The sequence below is a fragment of the Chelonoidis abingdonii genome, chromosome 19 (genome assembly GCF_003597395.2).
Source record: "Chelonoidis abingdonii isolate Lonesome George chromosome 19, CheloAbing_2.0, whole genome shotgun sequence".
NCBI lineage: Eukaryota > Metazoa > Chordata > Testudines > Testudinidae > Chelonoidis > Chelonoidis abingdonii.
In genome coordinates this window covers 6,650,214-6,667,696 of record NC_133787.1, presented here as the reverse complement: position 1 = coordinate 6,667,696, position 17,483 = coordinate 6,650,214, and the positions used below count along the sequence as shown (strand labels likewise).

General features: G+C 52.7%; 1 protein-coding gene across 1 annotated transcript in view; it reads right to left on the bottom strand.

Moving 5' to 3' along the window:
- The window catches only part of LOC142047954 (uncharacterized), a 101,987-nt gene that overhangs the window by 4,002 nt on the left and 80,502 nt on the right, over nt 1-17,483 (bottom strand). The window contains exon 3 of the mRNA XM_075073822.1: nt 3,125-3,445. Within this exon, the coding sequence (XP_074929923.1) occupies nt 3,125-3,445 (321 nt within the window). The remainder of the gene's footprint in view (nt 1-3,124; nt 3,446-17,483) is intronic.

The window sequence follows — 17,483 nt, the reverse complement described above, 5'->3', positions numbered from 1 at the left end:
AGAACAGCCAGGCCAAGAACAACAGTCCCAGCCAGGTCTGAAGCAGCTTTTAGATTTCAACACTCTGGGACCGGGAAGTTGCCCAAAAGGAAAAGGCAGAAGGACCTCGTGTGTAACTCGAGCTCTGTGGCTGACACTGCACAGTGACCGCATTGCAGACATTTCAATCACCCCTCTTTTCTGAAATCACGCACTCTGTTATAATAATCACAGCCAAGATTATAACAAGGGCCTTGGGAACCATCCAGATGACAAAAACAACGTGGGCGGCATTGCTCCCTGTGACATTATTGACAAGAACTGTGTCCGTATAGATCATTGTTGCAACCAAGGTCCTATAGTTGCACCAAATCTTGTACGTAGGAGGTCAAGTAAGGTGTCTATAGGAAGGCTGTAACTTACTGGTTATGATTATGCTGTCTGTATGTGTGTATCATTTTTGTATTTGAAGTTATGAATATTGGCTATGTACTTGTATCTTCATGTGTTTTATTCTAAGTAGCACCAGTGAAGCATTTGATCAGCTTCTTGAGAAAGGACTATTCTGAGTGAGTGCCCAGTCAAGAAAGACTTAACTGACAATGGACTTTGGGAGACACCAATCCACATCTGAGCTTTCCTGGTATGATATAAACAATGGTGTCAGCCTGCAAAAAGCGGAATTATTCAAGAACATGTGACTTGCCCAGGTGGCTACAAACTCCTTCTTGGTGCTGTGATTTTGCACAGAAGAACAAAGGGCTTCCACCCACAAGACAGATAATATAAAAGGCCCTGGAAGCCCCTCCATTTGGTCTTCAGCTGGCTCAAGAGATGGCCTCTCCACGCCAAAGAGATGTCTGAAAGAAACTGGAACGCGGGTGTGAGTGATTGCTGGACCCAGGCCATAAGCGACGGCATTGGTTCGAAAAGTACTGGGACCAGACTAGGAAGGAGTCTAGTCTGTGAAAGAAGCTTATTGGGACATCTCTGAGGGTGAGATTTAACTGTATTCAGTTTCCTACTGTATTAGGTTGAGACTTGCGTGTTTTGCTTTATTTTACTTGGTGACATACTTTGTTCTGTCTGTTATGACTTGGAACCACTTAAATCCTACTTTTTATACTTAATAAAATCACTTTTGTTTATTAATTAACCCAGAGTAAGTAATTAATACTGGGGGAGCAAACAGCTGTGCCTATGTCTATATCAGTGTTATAGAGGGCAGGCAATGTATGAGTTTACCCCGTATAAGCTTTATACAGAGTAAGACAGATGTATTCAGGGTTTAGGCTCCCAGAAAGACTGAATACTGGGTACTGGGAAAGTCCCTGCTAACTGAGGACCCCTGGGCGAAGTGAATCTTAGTTTCTGGAGCCGACTGGTGCGTCCAGCTCAGCAAGAAGGGAGTGGAGAGAAGCCTTTTCTGGCAGGGGGTGTTTCTTCTCAGTGGTATCCCAGCACATCTAGTGACAGTCTTGAAGGAGTTTCTGTGACCCAACCTGTCACGCTCTCTTTATCTGAAATCAAGAAGAACCTGCCAATGTGGGATGCAGGGACAGAAAGAGGGGCAGATTTGCCTCTAAAGGAGGGATAGAGGCTGATGGATAAATAAAGGGATGGCAGGGACAGTTTAAAGATGTAAAAACTGTTTCTCCCCCTCCCCCTTAATTTCCCACCCCTTTCTGTGTCACAGGCAGTTTCCTTGGCCTCCCCTTTTCCCAGCAGGTTCCTCTTCCTCTGCCAGCTGCTGGGAGCTGTGGGGTCGTCAGGCTGGGTTCAGCATTCTCCTGGGGAACCTTCCCATGAGGCCAGCCAGCCCGCTGATTCTGCTGCAGGAGTAGGAAATCCCTAGCAGAGCAACACACTAGAGACCTGGCCAGAGCCCTTACCAACAGCAACGCTCCCCTAACTGACCCCATCTATGGTTTCCACCCTAGACTCACAAAACCTCTCCCAATTCCCTTGATCCCAAGAGGAAATGGCTTCATTAACCCTGCACCTGCCAATCCACAGGATAAACGGGACTCCATACCTAGCCTAGGGGGGTGGATCTGTCACTGGGCAGGGACTGGCTCAGTAGAGGAGGAAGGAAACCAGAAACCCTACAAGGTTTGTATCTCTTAACATAACAATAGAATAACAGGAGGATTCTGAATGTACAAATAATTTAAAACTCCTTGCCATTACAAAATCAGCATTTAACCCAGTCAGCACGCAGAAGTGTTGAGATGCCGCACTGCTTCCCAATACTTGGAACTGGCTCGAGATTGCAGCACTAACTAGAACCTTCACCTCCTCCACAAAACACTAATTCTGTTGACAACTGCTGAACATCTGTATTTACACAAGCATCAGGTTCAGCTGTGTGTGTCAGTTAAATGCATTAAAAACCCCCACTCTAAATGCTGCACTGCACACACAATTCCCCCTCTTGGGAGAGGATGAGAGAGAGAATGGACCACACCTGGCAGGTGTTAGTCACATGGCTTGATGCATGGCTGAAAGCTGCCCAAGACCAGATTTTTAAAGGTATTTACACATTGCAGTGCTGAGTGAAGCAAAGTCTACGTGATTTAGCAGCCTACATTTCATTTTCAAAAGTGATTTAGTGCCCCACTGACTGCCAATGAGAGAGGCTCCTAAGTCACATAGGCTGCTAGTGCTGAGTGGAGCAATGGCTGAATACCTTTGCAAATCTGGGCCTCAGATACTATGATGATAAGAGGCAGTAAAAGAACCGATATAGAAAAGAAGAACAGATTCTCAGGTGCACTGAGTGTTGCTCCAGATGCCTTATGCCCTGCCCTGCCCAGTCAGTGGGGGCTGTCATAAAGAAGCTCCGTGCTGGGCGTAACGTAGAGAAGCTTACAGGAATCCTTGCCAGTGATTGTCTCCGGTTCTGTCTCTCAGGCAGTGCTTAATTTGTAGTGAAAGAGGTGCCAGGGCTCAAGCAGGTTTTTTTTCCACATTCATAACTGATGCAGCAAGCCCAGGAATGCCGGGGCTATGGATTGCCAAGCCTGGCACAGACTAAGCACTACTCTCAGAACGGCTTTCCCTGCTCCTGCTTCCTTGCTCTGTAGGAAGCTGATAGTATCTGGATCTCATAGAATAAAACACATATGAGACTGCTGACACTTACTGATGGTCACCTGGGTTCCAGCTCCTGACACAGACAGGTTCCTTGCTGTGATCCCCACCTCACACACGTAGGTTCCTGCATTAGATGAATTCACATTCTTCAAAGTGAGAGAGGCAAACCCATTGTCCAAATGCACGGTTGTGATCACATCGCTCTCATTCACCAGCTCTTGCTTTAGTCCCTTAGTTCCATAGTTATACCATCGCACATACATGGTGTGATGGTTATTGACTGTCTTGAATGTACAATTCATGGTAAGTTCTGAGCCTTCCAAATCACTGATGCTGGTTGGGGTTTGATTCACCATCAAGTCGGTAATTTCTGCAGAAAGAGAAACACAGATGATGGCACCTTCATTGAGAAACAGTTCAATGGGCCAGCAGACTAGGGCAGATATACAAAATGAATCTCTCCAGTCTCATAGACTTATAGACTTTAAGGTCAGATGGGCCCATTATGATTGTCTGTCTCTAGTCTGACCTCCTGCGCAACCCAGCCACAGAATCTCACCCACCCACTTCTGTAACAAATCCCTGACCTATATCTGAGTTACTGAAGTCCTCAAATTGTGATTTAAAGACCTCAAGGTGCAGAGAATCCTCCAGCAAGTGACCCGTGCCCCATGCTGCAGTGGACGGCAAAAAAAAACAACCCTCCAACAATGTGACTTCTTACCCGAACCTTGTGTACACCTGACACACCTGCCAAATTACTCACATTCAAAACCTCCTTGAGACCTGTTTCCCTCCACCAGCCCAATGCAGGGCAAGAGAGAGGGTGGCCAATTCTGCCCATTCTCCCCCCTTTTGTCTGCCTTGTCTGTTTAGAGTGTAAATTCTTTGGCACAGGGGCTCTCGCACTACATCCATGTACAGTAGAGCTGATTGCAAATGTTCTGGCAAGACTTAGCTTAGACTGAAAATGCCAATGTGCTGAAGAGAACTGATTCACCAAATCAACTACAGATTTGATCCCACTTTCATCAAAACACACACAGGTTTCTGTTGGTGTTCCAAGAGCCACAGGGTTCAAAAAAGAACTAGATAAGTGCCTTGAGGATATGTCCATCAATGGCTATCAGCTAGAATGGCCGGGGATGGGGATGCCAGAAGATGGGAATGGGTGATTTGGGATGGATCACTGGATGATTGTCTGTTCTGTTCATTCCCTCTGGGGCACCTGGCATTGGCCACTGTCAGAAGACAGGATTCTGGCCTAGCTGGACCTTTGGTCTGACCTAGTGTGGCCGTTCTTATGTCCCGCGAGCCCCAGCTCAGGGAGTCGGGAGTCGGGTCTCGGGGCAGAGCCAGGTCTCTAGGGGCTCTTGCTGTCTGCTAGGCTCCCTGTCCGAGCCAGGGCTCTTGGCGCTTTCAGTGTCCCTGCCATGGAGCTGAAAGCCTGGAAGCTCCAGGACCAGCTCCCAGGGGGTGCAGCTCTGGGGTAGCTCTGCCATGCAGACGGCCCCAGGCTGGAGATCCCAGGGCTCCTAGAGTACTGGGCCAGTGACTCCCCAGGCTGCTCTGCTCCTGTGCAGGCAGCTGGTAACTGGCCTCTGGGACTCTGGAATCCCTCAGGTCCCAGGCCCTGGTGCAGTCCTTATCCGTCTTGGTTTGGAATGAAGCCAGTTCTGAAATAACAAAATGTCTCACAAGCTGAAACCATCAGCTCTAGTGTACAGGGCCTAGCGCAGTGGGCCTGACATGTTGGTTGAGGCCTCTGAGCACCTTTGCAAAGCAAACACTCAATAATAACCTATTACTGAGCAAACAACTTCATCCTGACTCTGCTCAACCCGTTGTGGGTTTTGCTTAGACTCTTCAGGGGCTAAACTAGAGGGATGCCCACGTTTTGACAAGCACCCTGATCAGCCCTAAGGGAGACGCAACTGTCTGTGCTGCTTGGGCAGCTCCAGCTGACAGCGGGATGGGGGGCTGCCTTACCACTAAGGGAGGCAAACTGCCTGGGCTGGCTTGGGGCGGGCGTGTTATAGCCACAGGGTGGGCGGGCGCTTGGGAGGCTACACCCCAACCCCACTCTGCCTCCTTGGCCAGGGAGCCATAGCAAAGGCCCCTCCTCCATCTGGGCTAGATCTCCTCTTTGGTGAATCTAGGAGCAGCACTGAGGGGTGCCCAGGCAGTCACCCCAGAGAATGTCTCTGGGGAGACCCTTCAGAAAGTAAATGCAGTGACTGTAGCAGGCCCTGCAGCGGGGCTCCCCCTCGGAGTGTCCCTGTTCGACTGCCCTCACCGTGTTCACACTCCGGCCCATAGAACTCAGGGTAGCAATCACAGGTGTAGTTCCCGATGGTCTCCACGCACTTGCCACGGTGGCTGCAGGAGGAATGCTGGCAAGACGCTGCAGAGATACAGCTGGGTTAGAATCCACCCTAACAGCTCCTTTTAGCCCAGTCAGAACCCGCCCCACTGCCTGGATCCTGCACTCCAACCCTGCTGCATTTCTTCACTGCGAGATTCTTCCAGAGCCTGTTAAAGTCATGGGGGAAAACCCTGCTCTCAAAGGCCTTGGCTCAGGCCCTGCAAGAGCACTTGGGGGTGTGGGGGACTAGATACCACCCAGGGCACCCAAGCTTTGCCCAGCCATGTGGCATTGGCACCTTGCCAGAAGCTTGGAGGCAGTGGCTGCTTTGCACAGATTGTCTCACGGCTCTTGCACTCAGAGGTGCTGCCTGTGGACAGCACTAAGTTGGACAGGTTGGCTGCCCTCTGGATTAAGATGGAGCGTTGCATGCTGGGCCTGCAGGGGACACACCCAGGCATTGATCAGAGGGCAGCATATGCCACATTTGACTATCAGGCTGTGCTTTGACCTCCCTTCCCCCCAGCACTGATTGCACTCCGAGGAGGGTAGTAACTCTTTGGCAAGGAGACGCCACTGCATCTCCCAAGGGCTCAGAATAGGTGCTCCTGGGACCAAGCACATGGCATGTCAATTTACAATGGGACTTTGTGATGAGAAGAATGTAGGGATCAAAGCAAGACTCATTCAGAGCCCAGGTTCAGCTCCAGTCTGCGCAGCCCATTTGTGAGGGAGAACTTGGAAGGCAGGACTTTAACTCCCCAGCCAAAGGAGCCAGCGAGGCACAGAGAGCAGTGAGTGCTCCCAGGCACAGGTGTTGCACCCAACGGCTAACGTGCAAAGCAGGTGCAGGCTTGAGCTGCTGGCCATGGGGCAGTATCACTAATGCCTAACACCAGCTAGCACTAACCAGGCCCTTGGTGGCTGTCTCCATAGAGAAGTCAGGACTCAGTGGGCCATGGAGACCGACTGACCCTGCAGATCAGGGTTGAGGAACTCTAGCTGGGGGGGGGGGGGGGTGAAGTTCCTCTGCCCAGACCATACCTCTTTGTAACCATGCGTCTGGCCCTTTAAGGGCTAGCGGTCTGGGGCCAGCCAACCCTAGTTACCAGGTAGGCACAGCTGAACAGGGCTCAGTTGATGTCCCTGGACAAGTGGCAAGAAGCGTCAGAGAAGGGGGGTGCTCAGGGAGAGACAAGCCAGGAGGCTTCTGCAGGAAACCCTTCACCAGCCGGCAGGGTTTGGGCCTGGAAGGAAGCCGGAGCCAAAGGGCTGAGGAAGGCTGAGAGCCAGGGAGAACAGACTCCAGACAGCAAGGAAAGACTCCAGCTGGGTGAAGCGGGAGTGGCTTGTGGAGCAACCTCAGACCACGAGGCAGCGTGGGAGGCAGCCAGCCCATCGACACTCTTCTATGGACAATTAGGGACTTACTTCTCCAGAGCTGTCAATCCAGCAACTCTCCCCAGCCCTACACGTGTTAGACAAACCCACACTTCCAAAGAGAATGGCAGTGGTGGGGTGGTTACCTTGGTAACACAGAGCCCCTTTTTTCTTTTGGCAGTGCTCATCGTTCCATCTTCCAGCATCACGGTCCCTCTTTATGTAAATCTCTGCACAGTCTTGGTTCCTCCCTTTATTGTTGGGTTCCCTGCTAGCCCAGTTCTCAGCCTCCTTTGTCAGGGCCTTGTTGGTACCAACCCATGTCCAGACATCGTTTATCCTTCGTAGCCCAATCCAGTAGTATGTTCTAGAGTAGGGTAAGATACTATTGAGATAAGCAATTTCCCTCTGGTTCTGGATTGCTACGAGGTCAGTGTAGAATGACCTGCAAAAGTTTCTGGCCAGCTCCCATGAGTAATCAGATTTGTGACCATAATGGTAGGTCCAGGCTCCCACTTCCATCTGAGTCACGAGCACTGTTGGAAAGGGTGAAAACAGGCAAACTTGTGTTACAGTCAGTGACAGAGCTATGGGCTGACTATCGATGGGTGACACCAGACTAGATCTTATATCACACGCAAAAGAACTGCATTAAAAGAACATTATTTAGGTTGCAAAGTCAAGTGCTCAAATGCCACATTTAAAGTTGCCCATATAACTGAGTTCAGCCCCCTTGTACGTATGCACGATGGCATGGTCTTTAATGGCATGATAATGTACTATTTTCCCATGGGTCCTCTGCCTCATTCGGTGCAGAGGATGGACGGTGCTCACTGAATGAGGAGCTATTCAACAGTGTGTTTTCTCCTCACTGGTCAATGTGTGACTGCCCCTCGTCCCCACCCCATCCTTATTTACTACACACGATACAAACCCTGCTCTGAAGACAGAAGCATTCATTTCCCCAGAGGCTTTTCTATAGCACTCATCGTGCCAGATCTGAGTGCGTCACGAACATTAATGAGTTTATATTCACAACAGCCCTGGGAGATGAGAGGGTGGTATTATCCCCATTTCACAGATGGGAACAGAGGCATAGAGGCACTGGTTCTCACAGGTATTTAGGCACCTAAGAGCCATTGACTTTATTGCAAGTTCGGTGCCTAAATACCTTTGAGGAGCTGGACCAGAGAGATTAAGGCCGAAAGTAATTTTGGGGTGTCCCTTTTGAGTAGAGCCCTGCGCGGATACACAATTATATCCACAGATGCGGGCATCCATGGATCTAAAGCAGATACCGCAGACTTTCAGGGCTCTAATGACAATGAGCGAGACAGGCTCCTGGTCAGGAGACGCCGCTTGCACACACTAGTGTGACCAGAGACAGCTGCCAGTCAGCCTAGTGCCCACCCTGGTGGGCAGGGCTGAAGGAGATACAGCCATGCCGGAGGAGCTGCCCGGGCTGGGCGCTGGCTCCTGCGAGCGGCAGCCCGACATGCTGCTTCTTTAGCTGCTGCGGTTCCTGGCCCAGTGGGTCTCATCCACTGTCACTAGAGCCCTGCGAATCCGTGGATATCCACGTTATAGCCACAGATATCCACATCCGCGGATATACATTGTGTATCTGCAGAGGGCTCTACGTTTGAGACCCCTAGGACCGGATTTTCTGTAGTTTAGTATTTAGCATTATAAAGCACTATGTTCAGAGTACTGTTCCCATTGACTTTAGTTGCAGCTGTGAGTGCTCAGCACCTCTGCAAATCAGACCCCAGGTCTCAATTTGAGCACCCAGAAAGTAAGGAACACACATTCAGTGGCCACCTGGGAAAAGTTTGGTTTTAGTGACTTGCCCAGCATCACATGGGAACTCTGGGGCAGAGGCAGGGATAGAATCCAGTTCTCCAGGGCAGCAATCAATAGCCTTACCCTTGAAACCATCCTTTCTCTTCTTGCAAACCCCTGCCTCATTCATCACACCTTCCAGCTCCTGCAACAGATGCGGTAGGGCTCCTACAGACAACAGCTTTTTTCACTGTACAGCCTGGATTCATTCCTTAGCATAAGTCCCAGGGCTGGTTCCAGGTTTTCTGTCGCCCCAAGCAGAAAAAAAAAAGCTGCGGCAGAACGATCGCGCCGCTCCATTCTTCAGCAGCAATTCGGCAGCAGGTCCTTCACTCCGAGAGGAACTGAGGGACCTGCCACCGAATGGCCACCGAAGACCCAGACATGCTGCCCCTAGAGCGGCCAGAGTGCCACCCCTTCCCATTGGCCGCCCCAAGCACCTGCTTCTTTAGCTGGTGCCTGGAGCCAGCCCTGGTGTGTCCATACTGTGCACTCAGGGAGGGGAGGGTTCTGGCATTTCCTATGTTTTTTTAAAAAGCAAACTGTAAGAAACAGAAGATCGATCATGTGGCATCATAGTTACACCAATATGGATCATCAGCAGGGTTAAAATCCTGAGGTCCAGTGCACAGACCTCTGCCACTTGAGCTAATGGAGGAACCAATAGCAGCAGCAGCAGGTTGTCATGCTCCCTATGGGCCAACTCTAGAGGGATATGAGACACACATTTTGCCAGGGGATTTCACAGATATTTGCTGACAACAGAGACCTCAGGAACTGTGGGTTCCATTCCAGGCTCTAGCAGAGGTGGCAGCTGAAATGCCTAAAGAACACATGAACGACTACGAGCTTTTTAAACAACAGGCCAGAATTAGAATGGGGCTAACACCCAAGCATGCCCTTCGGTGGTTCACCTGAGGCGGAAACCAGATGTGGCATTTCCCGACACGCCTACCACATTTTAAAAATTTGGGATGCCTGGATATCAGGAACAAGTGGTCACAGACTCTTCTGCCTCTGCCTCCTAAGCATGGCCCCTTCCGCCCTGTTCCCTCCAACCTGTCCCTCTCCCAGGCCTGTCTCTTCCCCCTCCCTGGCTCCTCATCTCAGTACCAGTCTCACTGTCCAGCAAGTCCTAGTCTCACCTCTCTGGACTCCCCCTCCTACCCCAGGCATCCCTCTACACCTAGTCCCACTCTCCTATCCTGGCCAGTCTCTGTTTCCCGCCACCCCCCAGGCTCCCTGCCCAGCCAGTCCCAGTCCCCTCTCCCCCTCCCCCCGTCCTGGCTCTTTATCTGATCTATATCCCTGTTGGCTCGCAGGGCCACTCTCCCTCTCTGGGTTTGTCATCCAGTCTTAGCAGACATCTCCGGCCTCCTTCTCCCAGTGTCCTTGCCCAGCCATTCCCCCTGCACATCAGCTCCTTGGCAGAGTTGTCTCCCCCCCTTCCCTCCTTCCTCCTGCCCTCCTGGTTATCCGTCCCAGTCCCCCCCAAGATCCTCATCCAACCTCACTCTCCCCCAGATTACCTGCTCCCACTCCCCCCATTCCCCTCCCCCAGATCACAGTCCCAGTCTCCCCTGGATCCCAGTCCCAGTCTTCCCCCTGGACTTCTTTTCCCAATCTACATCCTCTGCCACCCCACTCACGGCAGGTCTTGTCCCTCTGCCTTCAAATAAGGCAGCTTCCTGCTCCGCGCTGCCTGAGCTCGGAGGGCGGCATCGAGAACCCAGCAGAGACAGCCTCTCTCCTCTCCATTCCAGTACCTGGCTTGGCCCAGAGCTGCAATTACAGGGAACATCCTGGCGCTGCTCAGCCCCGAGCTGGAGCCTGACCAATATTATAGATGGGCTCTTCAGGGAATGTGGCTGCTAAAATCAAAGTGTCCACTGAGCAAGTAAAAGCTGCAGTTTTTCAAAGGCTTATAACTTGGCTGAATTTTGGTCTGATTTTCACAGGCATCTCCCTGACACAATCACCTGCTCCCTGCTGCATTTCAAGTTCCTGCTCCAAAGTGGGGGCACCAGAGCTTTTCAAAAAAAATGCTCACCCCGATTTTTTTAACATGAACAAAACAACATCTTCTTTCCGTAGCCTTGTTCTTGGACATGGCTGAATTGTTTTGGTTGAAATTTTCCAAAGAGTTCAGTGTGGGGCAGACAACCCAGGTGGAAAAATGTCCATCTAAATGGTTAAAGCCTGGCAAAGTTATAAGCAGCTGAAAACAGGGTCTTATAATGGGAAGCATTGGCAGCCTTAATGCTAGGCAGTGCTACCAGCCTGCCTATAAGAGGCCAGTCCAGTTCTAATGGCCTGTATGTGTTATTCTTGGATCTGACATCACAAATCTCCTGCTGAGGGTCTCTACCTAACTAGCAGAGTTTAGTGATATAAGAACTACAGGGACTGGAAACTGGTAAAAGGTGAACTGCAAAAATTAAAACGGCTTTAGGCTTTGATTTCTGGTCTGGATGTCTGCACTCAGCAGAGGTTAACAAGCTAACTAACCAACTCTCCTCCTCGCCCACTCCCCCAGAGAGCAGAGCTGAGTGCGGGAGGGCTCTCCTCTCTCTGCAACAGGTAAGAGAGGATCCACACAGGAGAGGCGAGTAGCAACCTGTTCTTGGAGGAGATGTGATAGCCAAGCTTTCCAAGCACAGGCTGGCCAGGTATGGAGCAATCACCTTGTGCACCAGGGAGCTACTACCTGAATTGGGCTCTGGGTGTCAGCCGGAGAGGGTATGACCGGAAGGGCTACTTGGAAGGAGACAATTGTACAGTCACAGTGTCGAGCAGGATTTCTGAGAGGTGCTATGAGGAATGTGGGGACTTTTTGTACAATTGTTATAAACCTCAGGGTATGTCTCCACTTTGTAGTGTTACCCACTGGGCAGAAAGGGTTTTTCTCCTTGGAACCAGACAGCTTAGCAAGAACTGGCTGGAATCTACACACAGGAATTGGAGACCCTGCATTGATAATGGAAGAACCAAGGACTGGGCCATTAATGCTTAACTTCCTCCAACCCTCTGCAGGGAATCAGAGTGAAAAGGCCATAGGTGGAGATGAAGGGATGAGGTGCAAGCGGCTGTCTGTTAAGGTTGCTGCGATGAGCAAATGGACTCACACAGACACAGTCAGAGAGAGCGAAGAAGAACCCCAGAGAATCAGGGCATGGCAAAACCATTGGTCCTACTGATATGGACTCTGAAGCTCGGCTGTCTCATGCTGCCAAGGACTTACTGACGCTGGATTCCAGGTAACTAATCAAAGCTACCTAGTTTTGAATCTGCTGAGTGCATTGCTCCCTAAGAGGGAACAGGCTGTCTCAGGTGTCTGATCTCAGCTGGAGTCGCTGCAGAGAGCCGCGGTGAGAAACAGGTGCTGGAGTCTAAAGACCCAGGCCTGCAGTAATAGAGTCATGTGGAAGTCTGGCACACTAAAGGGGTTACTGCCAGGGCCTGGTTTAAAGGCTGGAGCATGGCCCAGACCGTCTAATCCACGACAGGTGCCAACCCCCTGCACTCTGTCTGCACCAGCACTTGCACTGCTGCTGGTGCCGGTGCTGGAAATGGGGTCCAGACATTCCCAGTGCAGTTAGCAGGCCCAGGGAGGCACTTGCAGAAGGGAGAGCTGGCCTGGACCATGCCTGTGCAGAGGAGTTCATCGACCCCTGGCCGGCTGGGGAACTGGGAGCTGCCTTGGGAAGCCGAGCAGGCCCATGTGAAGGCCTCTCCATTGTAACTAGGGTGGAAGTGCCTCACTCCCTCCCCCTTAGGAGGCTGTTTCTTAGGTACTTGCAGGGCCGGCACTAGGATTTCTGACGCCCTAGGCGCCGGGACATTTCGCCGCCCCCCGCGCGGGTCTTGTGGCTCCCTGACCCCGGGGGCAGGGGCGCCCCGCCAAAAGGACCATCCGGGACCTGCCGCGGCGGCTCCCTGACCCACGGGAGCGCCCTGGGCGGCCGCGACCGCCCGCGGTGGCTTCCTGACCACGGGCGCCTACTGCGGGCGAGCGCCAGCGGCTGCGCAGCTGACCCCGGGGCGCCCAAGCTGACCTAGGGCTGCAGGCCAGCATGCTGCCGCTGGCACTTCAGACTACGCAGCGGCCGCTGCAACCCATTTTAAGAAAATTTGGGGGGGCACGCGTTTTTGGCGCCCACCAATCTTGGCGCCTTCTAGGCAACCGCCTAGTTCACCTAAATGGTTGCACCGGCCCTGAGGGTACTTGCTCAGGGACTCCACTGGTTCTGGGATTACAGGAGGGGCCAAATAGAGCTAAGAGAACCCGGGATAGGAAGGAATAGGCTTTTAGGTCCAGAAATTATTCACGCTCCCGGGTGGAAATTCTGGTTTCGAATGGGCCTGGCAGTGAAATGTCCATGCCGCACCAGGAAGTGCACGTGTGGTGCGGTGCCCACAAACAACCAGCCAACCTGCCCTCCCCGGGCTTTGCGTAGGGATAATCGTTCTGTGTAAATTACTCCCCTGGCAGCGGGCAGCGGCAAGGCACCAGGAGCTGCAGGGAGGCTTACCCCAGCTAATGGCGGCAAAGCACAGGAGTTGGGCGCCATTCCAGCCACATCCCCAAGCCCTTGGACTGGAGCAGAGTCCTCCGGCAGAGCCCTGGGGGTCAGAAAAACATGTCCATAAACCCCTCTGTGCTTCACAGTAGCCAGGTCCAAGCATATTGGACACACTGAGCTGAACACTGTTGGACACACTCAGCTGACACAGACACTATCTCTGATTAGTTCCTGTTTACAATGCAGATAAAGTGCAGAATCTCTGAGGGCAAGAGCTGCCAGCTTCCGCAGGGAAAGAAGGAACAGTTGGAATTTCAGCCAAGTGATTCGGTTTAGCAACATCATCTCCACAACATGTTGTTAATGAACGTCCTGGAGAACGTGAGTATGAGTGTGAGTTGTTGTTGGTCAGGGCCATGAGTTCAGCTCAGAGGATGGAGGCAGTTTTTGTCCATAAATCAGATAAACAGCTGAGCATCTCAGTCAATCAGAGCAATATTCAGGTGTAATAGAGCTATATTAGAATTAGAAAAAACGGGATCCATCCATGGATGTAAGCCTGAAATGCTGCAAGCTGTGCCAGCAGGACCCTCCTCTCTCTGGGCTTCAGAGAGCAGGATCCAGCAGCAGCCTGAATGTCTACCCAGCTGTGTGTAGGGCCACTGCATGAGCTCTGCGAACCGGGGCTGTGAGACCCAGCACGTGGGTGTAAAACACAGTGCAGTACCCTCTGGCATCTTACCAACAGGGGCTGAGTCCAGCCATGACCAGAGATCTGGGGGAACGGAGGGGGGCGCTCTGAACTGGTTACGCTAGGGTGGTGGTGTGGCAAGGGCTGCAGTGCTGGCTGCTCCTCCCAGCCGGGTCTCAGCTTCCCGGGGGTGACTGGCTGGCTCCCCAGGCAGCCTCCCAGGCCAGAGAGGCTCTAAGCTGTCTTTTGGCTGGCAGGGAGGCTTTGAATGAGGCCGTCTCTGGTAGCCCATCTCCACTTTCCCGACCAATCCTCATGCTGGGGTTGCTGCTATTCTCTTCCCAGTGACCCCACAAAGCCCGGCTGTCTCAGCCACCCACCTGGAATTGGGGGGCCCAGGGAGCCATTGGCAGCATTCAGTAAAGTCATTAGTGTAGGAGCTCTGGAGGGAAGGCAGAAAGGAAGGGGAAAGCAGGGAAGAACGTGCCCCCCCCCACCTCCTATGCAGTTTTTAACCTTTAGCTTTGCTTCCCAGGTCAGGATCTCGAGCTGATGTGCAGGGGATATTCATGGGTGTGCTGGGGGAGAGCGAGCCTCCCAGCCCAGGTGACTGAGTGAAAGCCCAATTGCACAGCAGTGGGAGTGGGGGGATCTCCTTATCAGCTCAGGGCTGGGCTGTGGGGCGGGAAGGGGTTCTCTCCGGGGCCACTCAGGGCTGGGCAACGAGGGGTTCTCCTTGGCCATTCAGTGCTGAGCAGTGTGGTGGGGGTTCTCCCTGGGCAGCTCAGGGCTGGGTGTGGGTGCATGAGGGGGCTCACCTCAGCTCAGGGCTGCACAGTGGTGGGGCTCCCCTGACAGCTCAGGACTGGGCAGTGGGGGGGAGGGGGCTCCCCGACAGCTCAGGGCTGGGCAGTGGGGGGGAGGGGGCTCCCTTGACAGCTCAGGGCTGGGCAGTGGGGCTCTGCTGGTTGAAGCAGGGTGGTCTCATTTCAATTAATCTTAGTGAGCGGAGCACAGGAGAGAACTCAGCCTCCCTCACCACCTGGAGTTTCCTTCTGCAGGAGTCTGTGGGGCACTGTCAGGGCATCGTCCCTGTTGCCCATGCAGGGTCCTGCTCTTGGGGGCCATTTGGGGTCTCTGTTCCTGGCAATGTCCCCTGTCCCCACACTCAGAGGTGTCTGGGGCGGAGGGTGGGGACAGTCGCTAAGGAGCCAGCTTGTAGCTCTCCCTTGTGAGCAGCAGCTCCTCTGCCTGCCTCACTCCTCCCTAAACACTGCAGGTGAAGCCAGACAAGTCCCCGGGTAGAAGAAGGTGCTAGACCTACCATCTCCAGTGCGACCTGCCAGCCTCCACTCTCCTCCCCTCTCGCTCAGTCCCTGGACCAGAGACGACTTAATCCATCCCTCTGCTTGGCTGTGTCTTGCAGCACTTCCTTTTAAGCATGCAGAACCTCACTGCATCCCTTCCCTATTCCTCCCCCCACACCAAGTCACGGCTTGAAGAGTCATTGGGCCAGAGAGTGGGAGGATCCAGGGCTAGGACCCCCGTGCCAGCCAGTGGGACAGGCTTGGTGGAAGCCCGGCCCTTATCCTCAAGCTGCTCCGTGGCCTGGGCCCAGGGATGAGGCCGTCGGTGACAGCTCCGCTCCTCTGGCCCAGTGGACTCTCTATCAGCAGGGAAAAGTTCAGCTGTGCAGGAGACAGAACTTACTTGGTGGCTGGCCCCAGACAGTGGAACAAGCTCCCCCACAAACTCAGACCCATCCCAAACCTCCCCCTTCCCATTCTATGGACTAGGAGCCTGCGTCGGACCTGCCTTCTCTACTGGAAGCACAGAGCAGAGTGTGTGAATATCTATGTATAAAACCTTATCAAAACAAGACAAGCCACTGCACATGCTTTTACCTCAAGAGAGATCAAACACCACATGGCGGATGTCACTCCCAGTCCTTAATTCCCAACTGGACGCTGCATGGATGCTTCAGAGATGAGGGCAGGATAAGAACCTGCCTAGACTAGACTAAGTGACACCTTGATGTGGGGTGAAGTAGCCTCTTGGCCCCCGAAATCCCATCTCTCAAATCCCTTCAGAATGCAGGCTGCCCCTTTCAATCCCTCCTGGGCCCACCCATCCCAGCCAGGATCACGGTGATCCAGCCCCGTTCTCCTGAACGCTGCCAGATGAAGGACTGTGCCCAGCTCACCAGAGTGACATAGCACCTTAGTCACTGCTGTCCGTGGGGACCCAAGGCAGACCTAGGCTCCAAGTGTCTCTTTTGGCATTGGGACACAGCCTCCTCAGTCTTGTAGACAGGCTGAAAAACATCATCCCAGAAGATGGGAGTGAGAGAAAGCACCAAGCCAGAGCACAGTGGGGCTAGATAGAAATGCTCAAGCAGCCCCACAGCAACTGTCCCTGGCGCACTGACTGCGACACGTTCCATTGAATGGACCAAATGAAATATGGCTGAGCTGGTCTAGTGGACAGAGCATAGAAATGGACTGAGGAGACCTGGGCTAGGCTGCAGGGGGATTCTGGGCAAGTCCCTGTTGGTATATAGGCTTGTTTGTCAATCTGAGATAGAAGTTTGGATTGGACTTTTTGATGCTCTTATTCTAATACGTGTGAAGAACAATGAACAAAGACACTGTGCGTTGCATGTCCCACAGCCAGGTGGGGCTTTTAGGGCAATGGGAAAAGATAAAAGATGGAGCTAAAGTGTTGTGGGCATGGTCCCTGGGGAAGATCACCCTGGACTCCGACATCCTGGGACAGACAGCCGACTGCAACCTGACATCGTGGTGACAGACACAGAAAAGAAGAAGATCCTCCTGGTAGACGTCACAATGCCTTTCGAAAACCGGTCTCCGGCCTTGCACGAGGCCCAAGCACGGAAGGAGTCAAAGCACGCCCCGCTGGCTGAGATCCTGAGAGCCCAGGGCTATGAAGTCCAGGTACACGCCCTGATCGTGGGAGCCTTGGGCTCGTGGGACCCCAACAACGAGCCGGTTTTGAGAGCATGCGGGGGTCAGTCGATGCTACGCCCAGCTCATGAGACAGCTCATGGTGTCTGACACCATCAGGTGGTCCAGAGATATTTATACAGAACACATCACAGGATACAGTCAATACCACATTGAGTAACTGAGACCTCTGACCAGGGAAATAGCCCACTTCCTTCCCTGACAGACCAAGAGACACACTCCACCCGTGTACTTATCCGCTCCAATGATACTGACTTGGACTCCTTATTCATTCCATGGGTGGCGTACCCGAGCCCACTTATCCACTGACACTTTAAAAACCCTTGCACCCCAATCTGGGTCTATGCTGGTTATGCGATATGTATGTATCTTTTCATCCTTGCAAATGATACCTGTAATCCCTGTAACAGAGTTCCTCCTCTACCTTGGTGGGTCCTGTGCTAATTGGCAGATTTGCTAACCTCAGTGATCTTCCCCACAGTTTGGGTCAACTCCTCCTGTGTCTGATCAGGAATTCAGAGGTTTGGGGGAAACCCGGGCCTGCCCTCTACTGCGGGTTCCAGCCCAGGGCCCTATGGATTGTAGCTGTCTATAGTGCCTCCTGTAACAGCTGCATGACAGCT